This window comes from Pyrgilauda ruficollis, unplaced genomic scaffold (assembly GCF_017590135.1).
Source record: "Pyrgilauda ruficollis isolate IOZ18807 unplaced genomic scaffold, ASM1759013v1 scaffold16, whole genome shotgun sequence".
Taxonomy (NCBI): domain Eukaryota; kingdom Metazoa; phylum Chordata; class Aves; order Passeriformes; family Passeridae; genus Pyrgilauda; species Pyrgilauda ruficollis.
In genome coordinates, this window is record NW_024514764.1 from 322824 (window position 1) to 344267 (window position 21444).

General features: G+C 48.0%; 1 protein-coding gene across 1 annotated transcript in view; it reads right to left on the minus strand.

The window, feature by feature from the left end:
• The window catches only part of LMF1 (lipase maturation factor 1), a 140707-nt gene that overhangs the window by 113539 nt on the left and 5724 nt on the right, over positions 1 to 21444 (minus strand). Inside the window, exons 2-3 of the mRNA XM_041462069.1 lie at positions 18414 to 18723; positions 7229 to 7239 (exon numbers count right to left, since the gene is read on the minus strand). Of these exons, the coding sequence (XP_041318003.1) occupies positions 7229 to 7239; positions 18414 to 18723 (321 nt within the window). The remainder of the gene's footprint in view (positions 1 to 7228; positions 7240 to 18413; positions 18724 to 21444) is intronic.

Genomic DNA, 21444 nt, shown 5'->3' on the forward strand with positions numbered 1-21444 from the left:
AGGGCTGCTGTAAGATTTTGATATTTTTTTAAGAACTGAGCTGGCACTTCCCTGAACCCCAGGCTTGTTCCTGCTCCTGCACAGAAGGAAAACTGGGAGCAGGCAGAGAGCCTGGGGTTTAATGGGAGGCTTAACACAAATCCAGGGAAAGCTTGGGAGAGATAAGAGATAGGCTCCTGCAAGATAAGAACAAGTGCTGGCTTGACAGGGAGCCCAGGAGAGCTCAGAGCCAGGATCAAACTCTGCAGGTGAACCTGAGAACAGGTTCAGTCTTACACAGGAAGAGCAATTACAGCTAATTAAGCTAATTGCCTTTTTCCTAGTGTAGAATCATGCATGGTTTGGGTTGGAAGGGACCTTAAAGCTCATCCAGTTCCAATCCCAAAACTCTCTACCATCCCACAGTGCTCCAGCCTGGCCTTGGACACTTCCAGGGATCCAGAGGCAGCCACAGCTTCTCTGGGAAAGCCATTCCAGCCCCTCCCCACCCTCACAGGGAGGAATTCTTTCCCAATATTCCATCTATCCCTGCCCTCTGCTGTTTAAAACCACTGCCCCCCATCCTGTCATGATCTGCCCCCACAAAAAGTCCCTCTCCCTCTTTTTTGACCCAGTCCAAAGCCACCCCTCAGCTCTGCTCCAACAGCCAAACCCTGAAACACCAGACAGGAACAGGAGAGAATTCCCTCAGCCACATCCAACACCAGACACTTCCCATCTAACTCAGGACATGTTTTCCCACATTGTGGGAGACAAGGATCCAACTCTCTGCTTTGAAACAAACGTTGGAGACAATTCCAATGAGCTTGGCAAAGCTTCAGTCTGAGCCTTAACCCAGGAGAGCTCCACCCCTGACAGCCACCCAGGCCAATTCACCTTTCCTGGTGGAAATCATGGAATGCCAGGATCACAAAAGTTGGGAAAGACCTCCAGGATCACCAGGTCCATTTTTAGAGAAAGATCACAAAATCCCATAAAAACTAAGGTTGGGAAAAGCCCTCCAGGAGCATGGAATCCCAGCTGTGCCTGATCCCCACCTTGTCCCCAGCCCAGAGCTCTGAGTGCCACCTCCAGGAATTCCTTGGACACCTCCAAGGATGGGCACTCCAAACCTTGCTGGGCAGCCCCTTCCAAAGCCTGACCACCCGAATTCTTCCCGAATTTCTCCCAAGAACGAAACCCGTGCCTGCAAAAGGCATTTTTGTTTGTTTCTTTTTTCTCCAGGCCGGGCCAAAAGCCGGTCACAAGAGCTGTGCAGAAACAATCTGCTCAGGGAAAGGCTTTCCCACTTTCTGCAAGGCCAGCGTTCCCATTCCACCCACTTACATTCCTGGATTAAGGGAAAATAAAATCACATCCGCAGGCCGGTCAGCAGTGACACAGGTCGAGATCCAGGAACATGGCAAAGGGCTGCAAGAAAATTCCAGGCATGGAAAGCTCTTTGGAGAAGTTCTGCACTCCTTCCAGCACCACCATTTCCATCAGGCCTCGTTAAGGAGGATTTTATCCCTTCAGCTCATTTGCATAATTGCCGCAATCAAAGGCAGTACTTTACAGTAATAACTTTAATGGCAGATTTTTCCTTAAACATTCTTTTTTAAATGCACCAAGGTCGGTGCAGCCATGTGCCAGGAGAAATCCAGGCAGGAGGTGACTCTGGGGGAACGTGGGGTGTGGAGAGGGACCCACTGCTTTTTGTTTTGGGATTGTTTCTGCTTTATCATGCTCAAGGTGCATCCCAGAACCGAAATATTTGTCAATTAAAGAGCAGCCTGGTTGGTACATTGGAAATTTGCTGCTTTTATTCCCCATTAATTTTGCTACTATTGTCTTATTAGGAGGGAATCGGGCTCGTTTCCAGGCTAAAACCAGGTTTTGGAAGGGAGAGTCCAAATCTCAGCCTTTGGTTTGGCTTTACAGAAGCCTGGGATGGTCTGGGCTGGAAGGGACCTTAAAGCCCATCCCATTCCAACCTCTGCCATGGGCAGGGCCACCTTCCACTGGAGGTTTGTCCTGAAAATGTGGAGCTCTGGCCTGTATCCCTCAAATCCATGGAGATATGAACATGGAGATAACATCTCCAAAGCTTCAGCAGCCTTGTAAGGTTTATTTTGAAGACAGGCAAGAACCACTGGCCTAATTTTTAATAAAAAACACAGACTTAGAGAAAACAAGCTGAGATCCAACTGGAAGTTGACAGCAGAAGCCAGCTGGGATTTCCACCCTGCAGCTCCTGTGTCCCCCAAAAAACCCAATTTCACCTCAAACCCTGGCTGCTCCCCCAGTGCATCTCCAGGTTCACTGTGCTGGGATGTTCCTCATGGAAAGCTTCTCCAGGAGCACGGGAGCATGGTGGCTTTGCCCAAGCAGGCTCCACACCTCCTCCCTGGGGCAGCAGAAGATTTGGGGGAACTCTTCCCCTACACAGGGGGAAGTAATAATGTTTTCCTCACTCTGAGGCTGACATCTTTACTTTTTCCCCTGGAAATATTCCTCAGCCCCACTTTACAGGCCCTGAACCAAAACCTTGTTTCCAGTTCTGTTGGGAAGAGCCGCCTTTGCTGCTGGTTAGCACACAAGGGAACGGGCAGCAGCTCTCCGTGCCAAACAGGGAATGTCCTGGGAAGAAATGAGAACCAAAGAGAGGTAGTGTGGCTTCTGGCCTCCTTACTCAGTGTTCCCAGACACAAGCTCATGCTCTCCTGACAGCAGATAACAGCCACCGGGGTCCCAAACAAGCCAAGGCCCTGCTGCCCTTTAATGCAGGCCTAACAACATTAAACCCAAGCAGGGGCGAGGCTGGGCAGGGAATGAGACAAGGCATAAATTAAAGCAGAGGATATGAATTCCGTGCAGGCTGCAGCACTGGGGTTAACGTGGGTCTGGAAGCAGTTTAGGGAAAACCTGGAGTGGCTAAGGGCCAGCTCTGAGCTGAGCTGCTCTGGCCTAATCGTTTCCTTCAGGCAGGCTACTCCAGCTCACTAATAGGTTTTAATAAAAACTTCCAATTGGGCCAGTAAACCCCTCATTAAGCTGTTTTTAAAGCATGAATTTAAGAGGGCTGGGGGTAAAAGGTCAGGGGGAGTTTTTAATTCAGACCGGCTGGCAAAAGGTGCTGTTGTGATTGAAAACACCAGAGTTCAAGTGTCCAGGGCCACATAAACATCCGACTCTGTCACTAGACCTGCTTAAGTGACAGCTTGAAAAATAGATTTAATAAGACAGAGAGAAAAGTTTCCCACTCTTAACAGCAGCAATAGGAACAGCAGATCCCAATATTAGGCAGGAATGGTTGGGAAGCAGCTCCAGCCCTCCCATCCTGGTGTGGGGGGTGAATAAAGAGCAGCCCGTGGGCAGCTGGGTGCCCAGCCATTGCCAGGGGCTCTGGGATCCAGGGTGTCCTGCTGGGAATGGAGCAGAGCTCTCTGGGAATAACATGGAGCAGCCCAACCCCACATCCTGCTCCAGGGTCTCCCCACACCAGCAGAGCTTGGGGACTCTGTGCTGCCACGTGGAACTCACAGAATCCCACCCTGGACCTGGCTTTAGGGAGCTTTAGGCTGGTCCAGCCGTACCCCCTGCCATGGGCAGTTTCCCACTATCCCAGGTCTGCTCCAGCCTGGCTTGGACTCTCCCAGGGATGGAGCAGCCACAGTTTCTCTGCCAGGGAATTCTCCTGGGCTGCCTCCACCGCTGCAGAGGGGTCTGCAGCAATCTCCAGCTCAGCTCTGAGCACAGCTCAGCCCATCCCCACCTTAAGCCAAGCTTTGGACCTGCACCCGTGAAGTTTGACCTCAATTGTTTCATTTTCCTTTCATTTTCCTCCACGACCACAGCTCTCCAGGCTGGTGCAGCCACAGGAAAACTTCCCCCCTTCCCTGGGAACACTCACAGAGCAGAAACATCTCCTCCATCTCACCCAGAACCCCAGCTGTGCACTCGAACATTTAATTTTATGTCAATGCACATCTAAAATTCGAGATCCCTGAAGACCTTTTAAAAGAAAATCCTCCTTGGAACAATTTGCATTGAAGCAAAGAGTGAGGATTTAACAAGTGATGGAGAATTAGAAATACTCGGCTCTCAACTTTTTATTCTACTTCTAATCAAAACACACTTCAGCTCAAAATCTGAGCTAATAGATGCAATATCAAATTGGGCAGCATTTTGGGTAGGAACTCACTTATTTGCTCATTCCATGTTTACAGATAATGGCAAAAACCTCCAGAGTTTGTTCAGGGATTGTCTTTTCTCCACACCGAAATTAACAAGGAAGTTTACTGGGAGAGAGAGGGGAAGAAAAAAAAATTATTTTTGCTTTTAAAATGTGCTTCTAATTCTGGCCTGCAAGGAGTGCAGGAGCCAGGCTCTCTGGAATGATCCCTAAGGAAACATTTGCTTTGGCTCCAAACAGGACACTTTGGAGCATCAGGAGTCAAATGGGATCAGCTGCTCCTCCATCCCTTCTGTTTAATGATCCCATTGATAGCCACGAGGGCAGCAGTGCATTCCTGCCTTTCCTGGCTGGGAACAGGCATCCTATAACCACTGGAATAATTCAGGATCTCTCTGGACAGTGACCTCATTTTCCCTGGATTTTCTCTACACAGATCCACCACAACTCATTCCATCCTTGCAGTTTTCTTGCTTTTAACTCCCCAGTGCCACCTTTTTTTTGACCAAGACAGACTCAGGACTCTCAAACTTTCTTCTGAATATCTGGAGGTTCCTTAAAACCAGAAGGCAGAGCAGAAAAAGAGAGGAAAAAAAGAAATCCTGGAAAGGAGCAGCACCTTTTCCAAGCCTCTGCTAGTGCAGGGATAATAAATCCCCACGTGGAGGAGTCCTTGGGGGTATCTCAGGCTGAAGCTTCCTCCTGCTCTAGGAGAGGACCCAGGGCCAGAAACAGCAAAGGTGGCACCACCACAGACCTGGCGAGGCAGTTCTGGTCTCATTCCAAGCCAGGAGGACACAGCTCCTGAATTTTCAGGAAGGATAAAGCAGAAATTTGCCTTGGGGGCTCTTTCTAATCCCAGCAGCACAGGGGGAACCTGGAGAGGGAGGCAGAGCTGAGCCAGGCCAGGCCACCAGGACAGGGGTTCCACCAGGGAGAACACGAGGGAAAGGCCTTGGAACAGCAAAACTCCAGGAGGAGATTTAGGCTGAGGATGGAGAAGCCAGGAAAGCTCTGGAGGAGCAGCCTGGTCCTGCAGCTGTGCTCCAGGGAGGGCAGGCAGCACATCCATCCATCCATCCATCCAGCCATCCCAAAAATCCAGCCCATCCATCCCAAAAATCCAGCCCATCCATCCCAAAAACCCAGCCAGGAACAGCCTCACCACAACTGTGCCTTTCCAAAAATAAGGAGGAAAAGTGGATCTGGATCTGTGTCCATCCACAGGAGGGACCCAGGTGCCACCTCCTCCACCCCTCACTGAGGGCACCCTGCTGGCTCCAAAGCCAGGTTTACATCAGAGCACGAATAAACCAAGCCTAAAGTGATCCCAGCTCAGCTGATTCCAGGCCTGGCTGATGCCCACTCCAGGATCTGCATGCCAGAGCAGCTCCTCAGCCTCCAGGGATGAACAGCCTAGCCTGGAGCTCTGCATTCCTGGTTCCCAGCTCCTTCCCTCCAGTGAGGATGGTTTTTAATCACTTTTCCCCACCAGGACTAAGAGCAAAGAGCAAAACCTGTGGCAATACCAATCGATCCCACAGCTTGTTGTTACTTCCAGGTTCTGGAGTTCTTTAAAATTCACAGGGACAGCCTGGAGATTGAACAGAGGCTACCAAAATCCATCCTGAGATGTAGGAAAAAAAAAAACCTCCACACTTCCTGGAGGGGGATAGGAAACAGTCAGCACTTACAAAGAACTCTCCAGGAATTTCTTTTTTTTTTTTTTTAGGATCTTGCTTTGAAGTAGATGCTCCCAAAGAATGAGGCTTCCAGAGCTCAGCAATATTTAATGTACTGCCCCAGCAATGGATGACAACGTTGTTGTTTCAGCTATATTATAACAAAAATATTGTGGTTTTCCTGTATTCTGACAAAAGGAACTGCAGATTTACATCTCCTTCATCTCATTCCGAAGGAGCCCTCACGCCAAAAACGGGGAAGGGAGAGACCCCACTGCGTACAAAGGGCTCCTTGGAGGGGGATCTCCACTTGGGACACAAAAAAATACTAAACACTGCCTGAAAACCAACAAAAACAAACCATTTTTCTACACCCATCAGCAACACACCCAGAGGATGAGCAGCTCCAGGCCAATCCTCTGGGTTTGTGTTGTCCTGGATTAAATATCCACGTTTAACAGGGAAGAATTATCTGGAATGCTTCATGGAGCAGAATGGAGAGTTCTCCACGTTCTGGTCTCCACCTCAGCATTCCCAGAATCCCTCAGACAGTTCAAGGAGCAACTTGAATTCCAGAACATTCCATTGGGAACGAGGAGACAGCCGCAATTCCCAGAAGGAAAAGGGAGCAAACCTCCCTGGAACACACAAATGGGATTGGACCATTCTTTCTGAGTGACCAGATTCCATCTGGGACAAGTTGGGAACACAAATCCCATTTCCAGCCATGATCCAGAGTCCTTCTCCACCCACCCATCCCATGGCATTCCTGAAGGGAGAAAACACAGCCAAAGAGGCTGATTTAAGGTGTTATTCCATGGCAGCAATTCCCAGAAAAGCAGCAGTTTTCCAAATATTTCCAGAGAGAGGAATGCTTCCAGCAGGATTTCTAATCTTCCATTTAACAATGGGTTGGAAAACTGCAAAAAAAATCCAACTTCCAAGAGAGCAACACCTGCAGCTCATCCCAGGGAAAAGGCCATGATAGGAATAAAGAAGTTCCTGATATCCAAATCACCTGTGGAAAGGGAATTTGGGAGGAGATTCCCTCCCAGGAATGTCCTTCATTCCCTTCCTCTCAAACACAACCCTTCCACCAACTCTCCTCAGCCTCAATTTACAGAATTTCCTTTCTTTAAGGCAGAAAGAAATGCAGTGAAATGTAATCAAAAGCTTAATAAAAAACTTAATAAAAATACACTTAAATTAAAAAAAAAAATCAAAATTTAAATATGCCAGCAGAAGAGAAAAAAGAAAAAATTTAAACATGCCAGAGGAAAAGCAAAAAAGCTGGAAAAATGGAAAAGCTACATACCCACAAATGCATCAACAAAATATTACTGCAGCTTTTGGCTCATTTTTAGTCACTTACCAAAGGAATACCTGCAAAACAAAATGAAGAGAAAGCAAAAGAATTAAAATTGGGGTTGAGAAATTCAAGGGAACGACGTCTTGTGTTGGTTTGGTTTCTCACTTCCAACATCTGGAGTTTCAAAATGCTGTCAGGGAGTACAGAGAAGTCCCGAATTGCATAAAATGTACCAAAAATGGGAAAATGCTGCTGCGTGGAAATGGAAGAGGAGAAAATTCCTGAATTTTTAGGCTGCTCAGCACTCCAAGAATTGCCCCTGTGCCACAGAAGGGCTGATCCCGCTTTTCCCACTGCAATTCCCTTCAGGTGATTTTCTGTAAAATTACCAATTCTGATTAAAACTGACTTTTAATCCCAAAGCTGAGCAAGCTTCAGGATGCTGTTCTTCAAATTGTGTTTATTCCCAGTATGGCTTCAATCCCACATCAGGAATTTGTATTTACTTATATGTATTTGTATTTATTTTTTAATGTATTTGTATTTATTTATATGTATTTATTAATATTTATTTATTTGTATTTGCAGCACATTACATAAACCCCAAAAAACCCACCCCCAACACTAAGAAACACAGCAGGTTTCAAAGATTTTTAGAAGGATTTGCTATGACTGAAAATATCCTGAATAAGTTGCATTTTATACTCATCATTGATGGGTTTTTGAACTAATCAACCTCAATACTTCACGCCATATTTAACAACAACTTCCTGCAGATTTACTGATGCATAAAGAGAAAAAAGAAGCAGGACAATTTGTAATTTAATGAATAATAAAAGCAGCTTTTCATGAAGTTATTTGTCACGAAGGGAACCTCACTTTGCTGATCTCCACCCCGCCCCTGGTGCTGCTCAACACCAACTCACAGGAGCCATTCTCATTTCTTGGCACAAGCTAAGAACCCCCTGAGGCTCATTTAAAACACACCCCCAAATGAGGAATTAATAAAATATTGTATTTTGCTGAACCACATGAAGTTTTCTGACGTGTGTCTGGTGCTGATTACATCAATCCAGGCTCCCGGCCCCGTCATGTGATGACAGGCAAACACTTGTGGATTTATTTCTCTGAAGAAGCCTGCGAGACAAACGCCAAGGAAACCAAACCAAATGGCCCACTCTGAATCCATAAAAGCAGCAGGAATTCTTGCAGGGATTTCTTAGATTTTAATAGGTACAAGCAGGGCAGGTACCCAATTCCCACAGATTTCAGGCTGGGGTTTAGAATTTAATCACCAGTTTTCCTTTTCAAGGTGGCTATAACGAGTTAACAGAAGTATTTATTAAAAAATGTGTCATTTTTTATTTTTTTTTCCCCCCTCACATTTTGGTATTTGAAACATTCCCCACAGATAATAAGGAAAAACATGGATTTAATTTTGCAGGCCTGGGGGTAAATTTCACCAGCAGAACTTTTGATCTGCACGTTGTCAAATGCAGAAATTCTGCTGATTCAAAGTGTATTCCACTTGGATTGCATAAATCCCAGTAAAAAGTGATGTCATGGCTGTTTTCTGCTGGAAGAGACAACATTTTTAGCCCTGACTTGTCAGGGGAGGAAAATCCGTGTCCCACTTAGCCTGGATCAGCTGGGAATCATAAACATCATTTAATATTTCAGTTAAATTGTTTTCACCACCTTGTCCTGATGATTCAATATTCCTTCAGTATATTCCTGGAAAGTAAAAACTGAGAGCAAAACCTGCTTTGAACCCCGTCATTCCCAAGGAAAACACATCCTGCTGTCAGGGGTTTGAGCACACGGCTCTGCAAAACCTTCCAGAGAGCAGAAATTCTCCCCCAAACACAAAATGCCACCTTTTTCAGGGAATTCCTTTTTTCCTGCATGGGGAGTGATGGGTTTTGTTTGCTGGAGAAGGAGCTCATGAGCCAGACTTGCCCCAGAAATTCACATTTCCTTCTCCACTCAGCTGCCCCAGAGCTGCTCGGGTTATTTAATGCAGGGTTGTTTGGGACAGGGGTCTCTAAACCTGTAAAACATTCCCAAAACAATATTCTAAACAGAGTCCATTAAAAATAGGATAAACCAGGCAGATTTTACCTTTACATCTATAAACTCTGTTTGTTTTACATCTATAAATTGGATGTTCTGAGGAAAATCCAGCTGAATTTGTACTAAAAACAGAATAAAACCAGCTCCACCCCAGCTGTGCCCAGCACCACCAGCTCCTTCCAGCTGAATTCCCACAGGCAGGAGAATTCCCTGCTCATCCCTAAATCTGCAGCTGCTGTTAACAGCTCCCACTGCTGCTCCCCACAGAGAACATCCCCATGGGAAGTGATCCCAGATGGCAACTTTGATGATTCCACCACGGATCCCTCTCCTTCCCTGGGCTCTGGAGCTTGGGATGAGGGAAAAGTTACTGGGTACAGGCATATTTTCCATTCTCCACCAGGATTTAGTCCCCAAAAGGAGATTTCCAGGATGGAAAAACACCTTTTTTTCTTTTTTTTTTTCCCCCCTGGGACCTGGGGATTCCCCAGCCCAGCTGGGAAACATCCCTGGCAAAATCCATCAAAATGAGATCCAGGATTAGTCCGGTGCACCATTCATTTCAGAACATCATTAACTGGAAACATTAACAGGGAAAAGTTACTGTGTACAGGCATATTTTCTATTCTGCACCAGGATTTGGTCCCCAAAAGGAGGTTTCCAGGAGGTCTCCACAAGGTGGGAGCTCCACTGTGAGGGATCCCATCCCTGGGAAGGTTGGGAATGTGGCATTTTAACTCTGCAGGCCTTCCCTTTGGCAGGGAGGGATGGATCTCCATATCCCAGGGGATCATCTGCCCTGGAGCAGCCCCAGGGCACAGCAGGCAACCAAAAGGAGCTTCCTTCCGAAATTCCAGTGACAGGGAAAGCTGCATGAGGCACCTGCCACAAATCCAGCAGGGTGTTAAAGGGTTAAGCCATGGAAGTACAGGAAATGTGGGAAATGCACCTGTCCCAGGATAGGACTGTGAGAGAATCACCTCAGCCAGAAACTGAGATTTCCCCTCCCTCTCCAAGCATCCAGCCTGGGGTTATTCCACGTGGACATTTAGGAGGCTTTTCCTTAAGCCTGACCTGGATCTTCCTTCCCACCACACAAACCAGCAGCTCCTTGTCCTGTCCCCAGGGAGACAGGGCAGAGAGCAGAATCCTGGGATGGTTTGGGTTGGAAAGAGCCCAAAGCCCACCCAGTGCCACCCCTGCCACGGCAGGGCCACCTCCCACTGTCCCAGGTGCTCCAAGCCCTGTCCAGGGACACTTCCAGGGATGACTCCACAACCCCTCTGTGCCAGGGTTCCAACCTCTCTGCTTTTTCACACACCTTATCTCTGTCTCCTTTCCCTCAGCTAATTAATTTAATTAGCTTTTTTGATTTTCCCTCAGCTAATCCAACTCAGCTCGTTCAGCTTTCCCCCCCCTGTGCCAAGGCTGGAGCCTCTCCCGTGCCCGCAGCCACTTCCAGAGCAAGGGGACACCCAGACACTGCCACTTCCCTGGCTCTGAGCAGTGGAAAAGCTCATCCACAGCTTCCAAAAGTTACTGAAAGCTTGTTGGAAAACCACAATATACCAACCAAATTAAAGCTGTAAACACTTAGGATGGAAAAACACCCCTTTTTTTTCCCTGGGACCTGGGGATTCACTTCCCCAGCCCAGTTGGGAAACATCCATCAAAATGAGATCCAGGATTAGTCTGGTGCACCATTAATTTCAGAACATCATTAACTTAAAAGTGTGGGGGTAAGAAACCTTTTTGACAGCTGGTTTTAGTCTCTGCCAAGCCTTCAGCACTGCACAGCCATGGTGGGGGGAGGAAATCAGCTGGAATGGGAGCAAATGAAACCAGTCTGGTTTCTGGATTCACTTTCTTGTGGTCACAGAGCTCTAAAAGCTGGGATTCTGTGCTCTGTAATTACAACATCCACATCGAAATGGGAGGAACGGGGCTAACATTAAAAATAAAGGATGAGGACGAGGAGGAGGTTTGCTCCTCGTGCTGGGGAAGGGGCTGGAGCCAAGCAGGGGGTGAGGAATGGGATGTCCCACCCTGTGCATCCACCTGGCTCCTCCCAAAACACCACACTGTGCTCCCCTGGCAAGGCTGGGCAGGAGAGCAAATGTGAATGACCAGCTGAGCCCCGGCAGCCACCAACTCTGCATCTTCCTTCTCACCACACAAACCAGCAGCTCTTTCCAACCCAAACCATCCATGCTCCTTCCCAAAGTCACACACCATTCCAAAGCCTGGCTTGGGTGACTGCACAGTTTGTCAGACTCCAGCGGGGTTTGCTTGGGTCAAATCCTGCCGGTGCCAAAAGCAGGTGCTGAGGTGGCAGCTTTGAAATCCCTCTGGGAGCTGCTCCTTGGGCTGGACATTGAACCCAGGGAAAGGGGAAAATGGGAACAGAGGCCAGGCTGAGCATCCCTGGGCTGGATGAGCCCCAGCAGCAGGAGCACAGCTGGACACTGATGGAAAACCTCGGGATCAGCAGCAGCCTGGACACAGAACAAGTGGGAATCACCTCCTGAGCACTGCTACCAGCAGAAAGGTTCTGCAGGTAAAATCCCAGGAAAACAGGATGTCAGTAACTTGATTAAAAGAGGAATCCTTTAATTGCATTAAATTGCATTTTTTAATAAATGCATATAAATATATGCATTTATATTGCATATAAGAGAGATGCAATATAACTGCATATATACTGCGTATGTACTAGAATATTTTATATAGGTTTTCTATTTAATGCATTATAAATATTGCATAATTTTAATTGCATTAATGGATCTCCCTGGGGCTGGCCCCTGCTGCCCAGCACTCTGCAGACTGGGACTGCCCAGTGCCACCTGGACAAGAAACCTCCCAAATTCCAGCTCTGCAGCACCAGTCCAGCCATGGATCAGCTCCTGCTGCCCACCCACCCCAAATCCCACTGAGCAGACCCCACTGGCACCTCTCAAGGACTGCTCCCACCCCAACCCCAACCCAGGGCAAGGAGGGGAAAAACCTCCCCCATGCTGGGAGGGAGGGAAGAAACATTCAGTGATTCATTTCTGCCATCAGCCACGATTCAATTTTCATCTCTCACCCCAAATATGGTTCTCATTAGCTTCATTAGCTCCCAGTTGTGCTGCAAGGCAGCGGTGTCACATGGAATTAATCTTTGTTTTCATTAATGTGTCATCCCCAGCGCTCAGGGCTGCTCGCAGCATTCTTTGAAACCGATCCATTCCCTCTCTTCTGGGCGGGGAGGAAGTGCCAAAAAGCAGCTTCCTGGGCAGGAAGGATGACCCCCTGAGATCCTGCAACTCCGGCTTGATGTTTGCAGAGATCATCTTTTCTTGCTGGGGACAGAGGGAGGGCAGCTCGGAGCAGAAGGGATGCGAGGCTGAGATAACAAAGAAATTCCTGAGCTTCCCTGCCAAGGCCTGATTAAGGAATAAGATATTCTAACTTCTCTAGGTGTTGTTTTTGGGGTGTTTTGGAAAGCTGGGAAAATAAAGCCAGGTTGCAAAAAGGATTCTGTTTATAAGGCTCTAAAAACCTCCAATTTAGCAAAGGCACCAAGGTGATTTGGTTAATGAGATTTAACCAAATAATTTCTTTTTAATACACAAAACTGGACCCTGGATTCAGGCACAACAGGAATTTCTGCTTCCACTTCCAACCTGAAGGGAAAGCTGGTCTCAGTTAAGAATTACAGCCCCTCAGTACAAGCTTGTATCACTTCCAGACATGATAAAGCTGGATGGAGACTGATGGGAAGCCCCTGCCAAGGTCACCCTGTCAAGCACAGCTGCCACATCCATTCCTGCCTGTGCAGTGATCCCTGAGAACTTCCCACGTGTCCTGATAAAACCCAGGACACCCAGGTTGCCATTCTTTTTCTCACAGCTCCTGATTTTTCAGGGTCTGCAAAAAAAAAAAAAAAAAGTCTTCCTGAATTATCCAAACTGCTTAAAAATCCACTGATTCCTGCTGCCTTGGGCTGCTGGGAGCTCCAAGGGGGATTTTCCATCTGCTGCTCAGGACAGGGCTCCCCCAGGCGAGAGGAAACCCCAGGATGGGCAGAGGGATGGAGCTGGGAGAGGGGTGGAATGGGATCATCCTTAAATTCCCTTCCACTCCAAACCACTCCAGGATGATCCAATCCACACTCTTGTGCCCTCACCATCCAAGGGTCACAAATAAAAGTGCTTAAAAATGGGAATGTTTTGCCAAATCCAGCCCTGATTCACACCCTGGCTGCTTTCCAACCTGCAGTAACAAACTCAAAGACCTGTCTCCAACCTTTACTGGGCTGGATCGCTCTGGACAAAGCACCTAAAGTCTCAGAACCCAAAGGTGTAGAAAATAAGAGGAAAAAGCACTGGAAGAGGTTCATTTAATGGCCACTCACCTGCTCCTGGAGAGGGAAAACATTCCCTGAGCATCTCCTGAGCCCCACTGGAGCTCAGCCTGACCCAGCCCTCAGCTCACCCTGATTAAACCCTGCATGGTTCAAGTGCTTTTTAATGAGAATAAACCCCACAAACCCTCCACCACACTCCAGCCCTTCCCCTTTCTCTGCTGCAGATGAACTCCTGAGGATACTCATTTAATTGCAATTAAACCACCTGCCTCAGAGCCAAGCCTGCCTGACCTGCTGCACACTTGGCCTTCCAAAATGTCCTTTAATGTGGAACTGCCAAGCTGCCCTCTTGCAGCAGCTAAAGGTGAAAAAGCACCAGGAACTTGGGGGCAGAAACTGATTTTTTGGGCTTCAAAGGGCACATTTCATATTCCTTGAAGGATAAAAAGGTGCTGCCTGGTCCTTCCTCTGGTCCCAAAATCCCTGCCTGGTCCTTCCTCTGGCCCCAAAATCCCTGCCTCGTCCTTTCCCAGCCCCCAAATTCCTGCCTGGTCCTTCCTCTGGCCCCCAAAATCCCTGCTGCACCACCCTTTTCCACAAGGGAAGACCCCACTACAAAGAACCTTGCAGCCACCTTGTGCTGTAACATTTTATTTATTGCCTTGTTTAACTTATTCCCTTGAGCTCCCGTAACTCAACCAGAATCTTGAAAGAAAATAAAGGCAACAGGATTTAAAATCCCACAATTCCAGCTGTTTTTTCTTTTTTAATCTGTGCTGTCTGACAATGGGCAATGAGCTTTGGGAACACAATAACCCAGGGGAAGGAAAGGTTTTCAGATACCAGTTGGAAATGCTGGAAGGGAGGAAACAACAGGAGAAGAAACAGGAGATCAGTGGCAGAGTAGCTGAAAAGTTTGTTTCTATAAGAAAATGTAATAGCTCTCTAGAGACACCTTACTGGGGGATAAAAGTGAATTTATCCCAGAATTACTCAGTCATTTCAGAAGTGCATTAGTGATTCTGGTACAAAAACTGATTTAATTCCTGCTGGAAGCCTCTCCCACAGAGCTTGTCCTGCTCATCCCCACAAACACAATCCCACAGGGAGGGACACCACAAATGGAGGCTGCCTGGGGTCACCTGCAACGAGGATTTTGATGAAACCAACCAAGCTTTTCCCATATTCTTGTGTAAATGGATGAAAACCCATGATAGGAATATTCAGGAGGGAGAAAGTGGGGAGAAAGGCAAAGCCATTTGCGTGGGACCTGTGGACAAAAGCTGGATTTGCAGGCTGCAAAATGGATGTTGGACTATGAGGAATTGCCACAAAAATCTTTTAAAACATCTTTAAACAGCTTCTACTCGACTCAAACTGACTACTGTCACTTTACTCCTATTTTACTACTGCAGAAATGGCAGGAATAATCAAGATTAAAATGAACATAATGATTCAGCACTTCACCCAACAGGTCAGATATTAAATATTCCTCTGCCTTGACAGATTTTGAACTTCTTGACAGTCTCCTACTTCAAAAGGAACAAGTTCAAAGTGGCAGATGGAGAAAAAAGAAAAAAAAATCCAGTATTTTAAGGCAGACACACTGAGCTTCTGATGGAAGTGTGACACCATCACATGGGTGGCCTTGACCTCAAACACATCCCAGGTTTTGTCTGCCCAGACCCACAGCTGGTTTGGGAAACCCAGAATGACAAAACCCACCACATTTCAAGGTGGAAAGCACTGGCAATCTCAACCCCACACTTGCCAGGCACTAAAATAAATCAATTTCTCTGCAAGGCCACTTGAGAACCACCAAAGTGCATCTTACTTCAGGCTGTTGAGAGTCAAGGACAATGAACTGGCAAAGCCAAGGGCCACAAGCTGGGCCTGGTTCTTGGGATTTCAGGCTGCCCAAATCCTCCTTATCCTGCAAACAGCTCAGAGGAACAGTTTTTTGAGGGGTCTGAGACCCTCCAAGCCCTCAGCTGTGCTGTCCCCAGGCTCGTGGATATTCCCCAGCTGCCAGGTGGGGCCAGGGCAGGCAGGGAACGTGTCCTGCCCTTCAAAGGCCACACTTTGCTCTTCTGAAGCTTCCCCTGGCTGAGCCCAAGCCAGCTGGGCAGCAGTTGAAAGAGCTGCTCCTTCAGCAGCCCAAAACAAATAGGGACATTTAAAATTAAAATAGACAAAAGGGCGATAAAAGGAATAAATTGTCCCTCACTGGCCTAGAGAAGAGAGCTCTGTTCCTGCTGATCCTGCTGGGTCTCCCCTGGAGGGGCTTCCCAGGGAGGCTCAGCAGAGGATTTTGGTGGATGGGGAGAGCCCATGGGGGTGGCTCACAGGAGCCCAGGCTGGCCAGTGAAGAGGGACAGCAGGGTTGTACAAAAAAAAAAAAAAAATCAAAATAATGTTTTTATTTGGAGCCACAAAGGATTTTTTAAATATATTTGGGCCACAGGAGGAATTTCCTGCTCATTTCAGAGACCTCTCTGCTGAGCTGCCTCATCACTCCAGGAATGCCAGGCATTGTCCTTCCCACTCCAGGAGAGCTGTGCTCCCTGCAGGTCCTTTGGAGAAGCAACAGAACCCACCAAAACCTCTCAACCTGCCCCAAACTGGGAGCAAGACAATCACTGCACCATCTAACCCCACCTAGAAACCAGTGTGAGGAGGAGTTTTAAAGCCAGCCTTGGTTTTAAATCCAGCCTTGGTTTTAGGGCCAATACTGCAGATTTTGGGTACTCTGAGCTCCTCCCTTTGCACCACCAGAGCTCCTGAAGGACAGGGAGCATGGAGTGAGCCCTGCTCTGCTCTTTCCCTGTGCTGGAAGCAGCCAGCATCCCTCTGTCCAGGGAATTCTGTGTCACACTGCAGGCAGCACAGGAATAATCTGGCTTTGACCCATTCCAGAGGATCTGATGGAAAATGAGCTGGGCTGCTTGTTCTCCCTCAGCCCTTCCCAAGAACCACCTCATTTCCTGGTTAACACTGAAATCAAGAGGAAAACCAGCTGAGGGAACACCTCTAATCCCCCCTTTTCTCTTATCCCTTCCCCCTTGGTGTGTTGTTGTTGTACACCAGGCTAAATTTCATCCCCAAAACCTCAAGGAGCAAAGGAGGGGGAAAAAAAAAATAAATCCAGCCTTATCTCAGCTATCAGGAGTCAATTCCTTTCAAGCACAACCAGCTCCAGGTGCATTCCTGCCAGAATCATTGTCCTGGAGCTGGGAGGGGACCCCAGCACTGATCCCTGAGCTTCCCCCTGCTCAGGAGTTGGGATTTGGATAAGGGCTGGTGAGGAGAGGGACAGGCTCTCTGTACCCCCCACCCTCTGCCTCTTCCTTAAAAAAGGTGCCCAAACAGCCACTCAGAGCTCACCAGGCACAACTGGAATTATTTTGGGAAAACCTCAGGAGCTCTGCAGGACTGTCAGAGGAGCCAGCACCCCTCAAGCCAGGAAAAGTGGGAGCAGAGGAGCAGCACAGCATCCACTGCCCCAAGACATGGGAAAAAACACATTCCAGGTGGGTTTTTAAAAAAAATAAAACTACAAGAGCTCTACAGCACCAGCACAGGGAGCACTCCAGAGAGCTGTGGGCACTAATGAAGAGAGCCTGTCTTAATTATCCCACTGCTCCAGGAATTAAGAGATCAAACCTCCAGCCCTGGAGTCACTGCAGCTCCAGAGCTCAGCCTCAAAACCTTGGCAGCTTCAGGGGGAGGCTGTTGGGATTTTTTCTTTCTTTCTTTCTCCCCTCCAAACAGAAACACAAAGAGGAAGGAGTCAAGGAGGACCACAGCCAGGTTTTGCTCCAGTACCTCTGGAAGCCAGAGCAGGAGGATGCTTGAATTCCTGCCCTTTGACATTAAAACATCTAGAAAAGAGACAAGAAACCCTGGAATAATTTGGAAACAGGCAATGGAAAACCATGCACTGAGTTATTTGTCCAACTCTGTAGCTTGGTCTCACAGCTTTAAGTTGGTGCTGAGTTCAGAGCTCAGAGAATGGAGCTTTTCAGAGGCTGCTCTCCTTCACCCACTTACATTCCAGCTGGAGTAGGATGGGAATGAAGGGGCAGCACATGCAAACCCTTAAAATCAAACCCACTGAGCCCATCTGTGCAAAAGGTGCCCTGTTGTAAAGCCAGAACATTTGAGAAGACTCTCCCTGGGTACCTCCTGAAGCTTTTCCCTCCACACGAGCTCAGCTGCAGGCAGAGAGGCACCTCAGGAGGTGACCTGATGAGATTTGGGGCTTTCAAGGCACATCCTCTTTCAAACAGCACATTTGGGGCCTGAACAAGAGCAAGGACCAGCCAAACCCCTTATTTGAGCACCACAGCCCTCCCCTGCAGCAGGCTGATTCACAGGAGTCAGGGCTTCTCCTTTCTCCCCACAAACTTTCTGTGCTTGGTCTGAAGCACAGAACTGCAGCTCTCTCCTGGGCAGAGCTGAGAAACCACCCTAAAAGCAATGACTGAGGAAGCACTGCACAGCTGGGATAACACAGCATTGAAGGTTATGGAATTATGGAAGGTCATGGAATTATGGAATGAAGTTCATCAAATCACACCCTGTACCAATGAACAGAGGAGAACTCGGGACAGATATCCCAGGTAAGACAGAGCTGGGACATTGCCATCAATCATTTGTGTCCATAAACCATCCCTGCCAGGTGCTGTCCTTATCCCACATTCCTACATGGATAATCTGGTGAGGAACAATCACAAATTGGACTGGAAATCCAAACTGCACCAAGAAAATCAATGTGCACCACAAACAGCACAAGGGAAAAGCAGAGCAGAGGGACTGAGAACCCACCAGATCTGTCCAACGTTGACCAGAGAGAGGTAGAGGAGCCACAGCAGGGACATGAGGACCATGTTGGCACAGCCAGTCAGCAGCACAAAGGCTGCCACTGCCAGGCCAGCCAGGGCCAGGCAATCCAAGGTGCTGTCCATGGCAGACCAGTCCAGGAACCAGATGAGAGTGGGGGCATAGCTCAGGGCATCCAGGCCGACCTTCCCCTTGAAGTATTTCTTGACATCCTGCAGGTAGAGCTTGCAGGGGAGCAGCCCCTTCTCTCCTATCAGCTGCTTGTTCTGCTGAAAGGCCACCAGGAAGGCCACGACTGCAGGGGAACAAGGAGAGGGGAAAAAAATGTGTGAGGAATCACCCAGGGTGAGGGAGAGGATTGGAATCCAGTGCTAGGGAAGTCATTCTTGGAAGGAATTTATTCCCAAGTCCTTATCTCCATTAAAATATAACACAGTCACTACAGAGCCCCACAAAAGGTTCCCTGGGTTGCACCTGGAGGATCTTTAAGGTCCCTCCCAACCCAAACCAGTCCAGGATTCTGTGGTTTCTATGGACCTCAATGGAGAAGGCAAAGGAATTCTGTAAATCCTGTCTTGGCTTTGGAGGAGATCTCCAGCTTTATGGAACATTACCAGGGCATCTATCAATTTCCTTGTACTGAAAACACTTAATAGAAGAAAATGTTGTTAATTAGATAGCTTAAACTCATCTACACCATTAATTAGGCATTCATAGAATCCCAGGATGGTTTGGGTTGGAAGGGACCTTGGAGAGCCTCTCATCCTACCCCTGCCATGGCAGGGACACCTTCCACTGTGCCAGGCTGCTCCAAGCCCAGTCTGGCTTTGGGCACTGTCAGGGATCCAGGGGCAGCCCCAGCTGCTCTGGGCACCTGTGCCAGGCCCTGCTCACCTTCCCAGCCAGGAATTCCTTCCCAATATCCCATCCATCCCTGCCCCCTGGCAGTGGGAGCCATTCCCTGTGTCCTGTCCCTCCATGCCTTGTCCCCAGTCCCCCTCCAGCTCTCCTGGAGCCCCTTTATGCCCTGGCAGGGCTCTGAGCTCTCCCTGGAGCCTTCCCTTCTCCAGGTGAGCACCCCCAGCTCTCCCAGCCTGGCTCCAGTCCTGGAGCAGCTCTGGAATTGCTCCAATTCCTCCCTGTGCTGAGGACCCCAGAGCTGCTCAAAGCACCCTCAATTCTTGGAGTTCATGCTTCACCCCCACAACTTCCCAGAACAGCAGCTCTGACCCTCTGCATCTTCTCACACCCTGGAAAGTTGGAAATCCAAAATCTTACCACTTTCCCACCCCTTAAATTCCCACTTTTCCATGTCCTTACAGCTGTCCCATTTATAGTGTTTCTGCTCCAGCCCTGGACACTCTCAGAGCAGCCAGCTGCTTTTTTTAACAGCACATCAGCAATTTAATTACAGCTCATAGACCTAGCATTTGATGTCCTACAGAGAAAGTTGGGCAGTTTTTAGGCATTATCTCATATTTTAGGCATCTCCTGCAGTTACCAATTTGCAGTTTGTAACTCCAGTAATCTCCATGTCTCAGGGAAAAAAAAAAAAAATGAGGAAGGCCAACATTTCCTGATTAGGCTGCATCCACTCATTTACCCATCCTTCAAACATTACCCAAACACCAGCCACGTCATGGGCAGCAGCACCAGAGCTCCTGGAAAAAGCCAATTTGTTCCCCTCCCCAATCTTCCTTGGTTAATGATCAAATCTGTTTCCTTCCTTATCTCAATGCTGGCATTCTGCAAACAACAACCCCGGTGTTCATCTGGTGTCTCTCACTGGGAGCACTGGGGGAGAGGCTGTGTGAAATCAGAGCCCAAATTCCCATTTCTTTGAAGTCTGAAGCAGCAGCAACCCAAAGTCTGCAGCCCCAGGGAATCCGACTGAAAGTCCCATTCCCCAGACAAAGGTCTCCAGTGGGTTCCACTTAATCCACTTAACGCTCCCCCAGCTCTCTGCACACAGCCATGGGTTTTATTCTCATTTAAAAACCACTAAAAGTCATCATCAGCACGCAGCAGAGGTCACTGGGAGGGTTCCCTTTGATTCCAGAAGATCCTGGACCCCAGGGATGGCACAATAAAGTTGGGAGTTAATGGGTTGTGTCTCTTCCCATCCATCTTTTCTACACAGTGAATGATTTTACAAATAAAAGACATTTTTCTTCAATTATTTTATTCAATTATGGATGGGGAAAGACATGAGAAAAGCTGATTCAAACACCACAGGATCAGTTCTGGGACACAAATTAACTGGTTTCTGTTTTATCCATGTTTTTCTACCAACAATCAGCTCAGCACAACTGCGTAATCAGAAAGCCTGACATGAAACTAGCAGAAATAAAATTCTTCTGAGCTTTAGACAGCTTAATATTTTCATTTTTGGCCCTAAAAAAGCCAACTGAAAGCCAGTTCTGCCTTAAAACTCCGTGGCTTGATTTCCCGTGATTAGCACTGCAATTTGCTGCACAGTTTTCCAAAAGTGCTAATCAAATTCACCTCTAAATGCTCCAGAATTGCTGCCCCAACCCATAAATGCTGAGCAGGTTTTTGCCTAAAAAAGTCCAAATTAGACCCCTGCGCCATGCACGAGACAAACAAGGAAAGGGTAAATTAGGAAAAACAAACACCAGCAATTCCAGCAAAGCGCACACTGGATGGACAAAATCCTGCTCAGCCTCCCCGAGCCTGCAGGCAGGAAAAAACGGGTTGGAGTTGCCATGAAATGCACATTTTGGATGGCCCAGCTCGGGCTCCAAAGGGGTTTTCTCCCAGGACATCCATTTCCCACAGCAGCATCCACAATTAAAACCCAGCAGCACCAGCCCTCATTTTGGGAGGATTCACCTCCTCCAAAGCAAACCCCAGCGTTCCACCTGGGTTTGATCCATCACCTGCCAGGTGATGCTGACATTCCCAGAGCTCCAGCCCGGATCCAGCTCCCTCTCCTGGACACTCCCCATGCTCAGTCTCTGATCACTCCAGGCTCCCTCTCCACCCATCCCCAGCA